The following is a 5,341-nucleotide window of genomic DNA, read 5'->3' as shown; positions in this document are numbered from 1 at the left end:
GGTATATGTCTCACAGTAGAATTTTGCGTAATTCCTTAGTTACAATCATAATGCGTTTTGAGAACCCACCCCACCGTTCCTCCACAGCAGCATCCTTTCATCCTTGAACAGGCCACACCCAGAGCTCTGATGTTCCCCTATCCTGCATAACTCTTCTTGCTCTCAACTTCCTACATATTTTTTTTTAAGAGAGGACGAGTTTGTCTGCCACTCATAAATGTGGGTACAGCTTAGCACAGAATGGAAGGCATGGCTCGGAAGATGCTGCTGTGTCTGTCTCTCTCTCCTACTCCATATCTCAGTGGAGCTTGAGGCAGAGAGTAGGGGACCCACCCTTTCTCCTTTTCTTTCTCTTTTTATTCACTTGGACTCCAGTCCATAGGCTAGAGCATTAGGGTGGTCTGAGCTTTCCATCTCAGTTGAGCTCTCACAGATACACCCTTAGGTGATTCCAAATCCAGCAGGTTGACAGTGGCCACTCCTGTACTGATGAGGTGACATCCCATTCTTTATCTTCCCTTCTCATTACTATTTTAGTAAGTGGGCGAAGGAGTTTCTTTTCAATATGTTTGTTTCTTTTTTATCATTAGTTTTACTTTTAAAATTAGTATACAAAGTAATTGGTCTCATTTTCTATTAAATTTTTTTCTATGAGTTTGGCCATTAAGCGTCCTGATTTTTATCATTAGTTTTGGTTTTAAAGTTAGTATACAAAATAATTGGTCTTATTTCCTATTTAAAAAAGAAAATCAGGACCGCTTAGACGTCGAACGAGCGTAGGGCGGATAACCGAGCGGTGTTAGAATCATGTCTGGCTGTCAAGCAAAAGGAGACTGTTGCTCGCGACCATGTGGCGCGCAGGACAAGGAACATCCCAGATTCCTGATCCCAGAACTTTGCAAACAGTTTTACCATCTGGGCTGGGTCACCGGCACTGGAGGAGGAATCAGCCTGAAGCATGGCAATGAAATCTACATTGCTCCCTCAGGCGTGCAAAAGGAGCGCATTCAGCCGGAAGACATGTTTGTTTGTGACATCAATGAGCAGGACATAAGCGGGCCTCCAGCATCTAAGAAGCTTAAAAAAAGCCAGTGTACTCCTCTTTTCATGAATGCTTATACCATGAGAGGAGCAGGCGCAGTGATTCATACCCACTCTAAAGCTGCTGTGATGGCTACCCTTCTGTTTCCAGGACAGGAGTTTAAAATTACACATCAAGAGATGATCAAAGGAATACGCAAATGTACCTCGGGAGGATATTACAGATACGATGATATGTTAGTGGTACCCATTATTGAGAATACTCCTGAAGAGAAGGACCTCAAAGAACGGATGGCTCGTGCCATGAATGAGTACCCAGACTCCTGTGCGGTTCTTGTCAGGCGTCATGGGGTGTACGTGTGGGGAGAAACATGGGAGAAGGCAAAAACCATGTGCGAGTGTTATGACTACCTGTTTGACATTGCTGTGTCCATGAAGAAGATGGGACTGGATCCAACGCAGCTCCCAGCTGGAGAAAATGGAATTGTGTAATGGAATTGTGTAAGCCAAGTGGGTGCCTAAGTATCTCCCACAATAAAAGAAACTCAATCATGCCTTAAATAAAGCTCAGCTGCTTTTAAATAAGTTGGAAAAAAAAACAAAAAAAAATAAAAAAAATAAAAAAGAAAATCAAACACTTTTTAGAGTTTGACTCTTAAGCTTTCTGATGGACATGAGACAAAGTCTCTTGGTAGTCTTAGTTTTCTTTCCCCTAATAAGTCAATGCTAAGTATTTTTGCATGTGCTCTTTGGATGTATTTTGATTCATTTGCATTGCAGATGAATATGAACAGATCCTATTGAATCATTCATCCTATTCTGTTCAAGTGAACCTGTGGGTGTTGCAGGGCCTCCTCACTTTTGGTTGGGGCCAGAGGGACAATGGGTGTGTGTGTGGCTGTGTCCTCCTGAAGCAGGAAGCTCCAAACAGTAGCTAGAAGAGTGCTCCACCTCTGTTCTCCACAGCTGCATGGTGGGAGATGAGCTGCTGGCTCTTGGCTGCTGCTACACTCTCAGTCCAGCTGTCTGGCTCTGGCTCAGATGCCATCAACCTTGAGTCGGGTGACTCTGCTCCAGGGTCCTGCTTCCTGTGACTAGGTCCTTGGCTCTCTAAGCTTGTTCTCCATGCCTTTCTGGCTGGTGAGAAGGAGTGTAGCAGCTAATATACCTGGTCTTGGCTGGCATGGTCCTTGCTGCTCTACAAGGCTCTTATCTGATACCGTTGCTGACACTACCTCTTCTCCACACAATGCTGTCCTTCTCTGAAGCCTGCTCTGTAGGAATAGTCCTGACCCACTGTTCTGAGAAGCAGCCAGGGTGCTTGTTTCAGCTCGTTTGACCTCACCTTGCACATTGACCTGGGACAGGGAGAGAATACCAGTGACGCTTTCTGTAATTCTGGTGAATCTTGAAGTTAATCACAAAGTGCTTGTGTTTAGAGCCCAGGGAATATCTGTATAAGCATAAGGACTTGAGTTCCAGTCTGCCATGTAAAAAACTGGATGATGGTACATGTCTCCAGTCTCCCATCCTAGCATGGGGAAGCACAGACAAGTGAACCTCTGGGGCTTGCTATCTGGTCAGACAGCCTAGCCTAAGGGGTAAGCTAGACCCAGAGAGATACTCAGCCTTAGAAAGCAAGTAGAGGACTCCTGAGGAATGACACCCAAAGTTGACTTCGCAAGCAAGCACACCTGTATGTGCGAGCTCGCGCACATACAGACACACACACACACACACACACACGATAAAAGTGTTGACTCCTTGAGTTAAGCAACCTAAACCTTAGTGCCATTTGAGAACACTGCCTCTGACCTTGAGCATCCATAACAGTGGGTCTGGAGATAAAGATGTCCAAGGGGCTAAATGGACAAAACCAAAATATGGCCCATGCCTTATGTCCATACAAGAACTCTGAGGCCTGGGTAGTTATTGCCCAAATGGGCTGTCACAAGGCAGAGATCACCTATGCAAAGGCAACTCAGTGAGCCCCCGGGCACTGGTCTAAGGGCCATGTTAACTGAAAACCTCAAGCTTTGACTCCCAGTACTTTCCAAGGTTCAGGTCCCAAGACCTGCATGTGCTGAGAAATTCTGGAGTGACAGCATGGTATCTTGGGCCCAGTGGTCTCTGTCACGATTAGCGTATGGCCCTGGCTTGTGAAGAACTAAGCCTGCACAAGACTATATATGTAGGAAAGAGTTACATGGACCTATCCTTCACACTGGCTCATCTCGAGATGCATGCAACCCTAATTCCTTAAGCTGAATAGCCCATGTGTTTATGTATTTAACACCTCAAAACAGCAGGGAATAATTAGTGGTTTGAAAACACGTTAACAAAACTAAGAGCTTTTTCAACCTTCAGACTCATAATATATGTAACTACACAGTAAGAAGCCTGAAGAGGGAACAATGCTCTTTTGTGAGAAAGTTACCTCTTCCCCCCCCACCTTCTTACCTATGGGATGACCATAGCTTGGATGGCCTGTCTCACTCATGCCATGCTAAACAGGCTGATATTTAGATCTAAATGTGTTCAAAAGGACCAGAAGAGAGATGCTGGTTTTGACTGATTGCAACTGGGCTGGGTCCCTGTAATACATGATTTTATTTAATTTCATGTGATTCCCTGGCAAACCTATCTTCTCATTTGGAACAAAATATTTAAACAAATATTGCTATAGGCATTAAAATACAAGTAGGCAGAAGCAAGATCAGGGGCAGCTTTGGGGCGTGTGTGGTGGGAGACACAAGTAAGATGTTGAGTTCTGGATCCCAGCCAGGCAGTCTGTCTCTTTTACACATTTATTGATCTTGTGTTTTTCCCGAAGGTCAGCTAGGGCTTAGTGACAACTGATTTTTACGCATTTCGTGTGCTTTCCCACTCCACGCCTTTGAGTTGGGAGGAATTAACTATTACCCTATTGAAACATGTTCTTTTGCTGGTGGATTTATGGAAGTAGGAATAAAAACCTCTGAATAATCTTCAGCTCTTTGCAAAAAAATAAAAAAAAGAAAGAAAGAAAAAGGGGGGAGCGCTTTTAGCAAGGCTGTGGAAGTTGAAGCATTGTGGCCTGAGGGACTGGAGGAGGGTGGGAGGTCCTGTCTGCATTATTCATCTCCCCTGGGGAGAAAGGGTGCTGGATGCCGGGAGGAAACCAGTCTGTTTTGTTTTTTTTTTTTTTTAAAGAAGTCAAAGGAAACATTGGATGGGCTTGATGAATCAGCACAGAGTTCCTCTGTTTACTTTGCAGTACCCAAGAAACGCCTGTAGGGGGAGTTTTCTTATTACTGTTTCCAGAAACAGGCTACAGAAAACTATTTGTGGATTTCTTTCCTTTCCTAAGCGTTTGATTCCATTCTTACTATGGTATGGAGGTGAAATATATTTGCACCAAAGCACTTCTCTTACCTCCTGCTTCTAAAGGCTGGCTGTGGCACAGAGAAGGTAGATAAGAGAGACGCTACTGGGTAGCAAGGTTTGGGGAGGAGCGGGTAAAGTTCGTGGAGGAATGGGGGGTACTTTTAAAAAATGTCTTGCATACCAGTGAGGCCTGGACTGGGAGTGATGGAGCAAGGATGAAGATGAGGATGAAGATGCAGACTCAAGATGGCTGTGAGATCAAAACTACTTAAAACGTTTGGGGCATTCCCTCCCTGCTCCCACAGTGGCCTTTGTAAGGCCAGCTGCAAGAATCATAAAAGACGGAGGGCAAGAAACTTGGCAAAGTGTGTGTGTGTGTGTGTGTCTGCACACGCACGCAAGTTGAGGCTCTGGTCCCTTCCTGAGAGTGACCAGAAGGAAGAAGAGGAATGGAGTGAAGGCGAGGGTCCAGACTCTTGAGCCAGAGCACTTGTTCTTATTAATAAACCATGCCCAGTGATCTCATGGGCATCTGGGCTACCAGAGCTAGGGAACCCTTTTTACTGAACAGAACAGCACTGAGGAGCAGAGAAGATGGCCTCATGAGTGAGCTCAAGTAGGGGAAAATGAAGAAAAGAAGATGCCTGATGTTTGGTAAGTGGCTAAGAGGAAGTGGGAGAGACTCACTGGAGCCTCAGATCTCCACTTGCATGTGATTACTAGAGACCACTACCAGAGAGTAGCAGGAGAGTTCCTGGTCCTCCCAGGAAGTCTGTACAGCTGGTTCAGCAACCTGACCAGTGGCATGTTTGTCTCACCGGGAGCCTGAGGCCACTTGCAGCTTGTCTGAGTGTGCTGAGTTACAAGTAGACAACTTTAGTCTGTCTTCTCTCTCTCTCTCTCTCTCTCTCTCTCTCTCTCTCTCTCTCTCTCT

At 45.3% G+C, this 5,341-nt stretch overlaps 1 protein-coding gene across 2 annotated transcripts; it reads left to right on the top strand.

Moving 5' to 3' along the window:
- The first annotated feature begins 758 nt into the window (after nucleotides 1–758).
- LOC114625269 (methylthioribulose-1-phosphate dehydratase) lies at nucleotides 759–1,626 on the top strand. 2 transcript variants are annotated; one of them, XM_028772562.1, is made up of 2 exons: nucleotides 759–1,129; nucleotides 1,193–1,626. In XM_028772562.1, the coding sequence occupies exons 1-2, from the start codon at nucleotides 808–810 to the stop codon at nucleotides 1,531–1,533; spliced, it is 663 nt and encodes a 220-aa protein (XP_028628395.1). In that variant the 5' UTR covers nucleotides 759–807; the 3' UTR covers nucleotides 1,534–1,626. The 2 variants fall into 2 exon arrangements, with proteins under 2 accessions (XP_028628395.1, XP_028628394.1); XM_028772561.1 differs by having other exon boundaries at nucleotides 759–1,626.
- Nucleotides 1,627–5,341: the final 3,715 nt, after the last annotated feature.

The sequence above is a fragment of the Grammomys surdaster genome, unplaced genomic scaffold (assembly GCF_004785775.1).
Source record: "Grammomys surdaster isolate TR1022 unplaced genomic scaffold, NIH_TR_1.0 214, whole genome shotgun sequence".
In the NCBI taxonomy this organism is placed as follows: Eukaryota; Metazoa; Chordata; class Mammalia; order Rodentia; family Muridae; genus Grammomys; species Grammomys surdaster.
The sequence above is the reverse complement of the archived record's forward strand: the minus strand, read 5'-3'. Positions and strand labels throughout refer to the sequence as shown.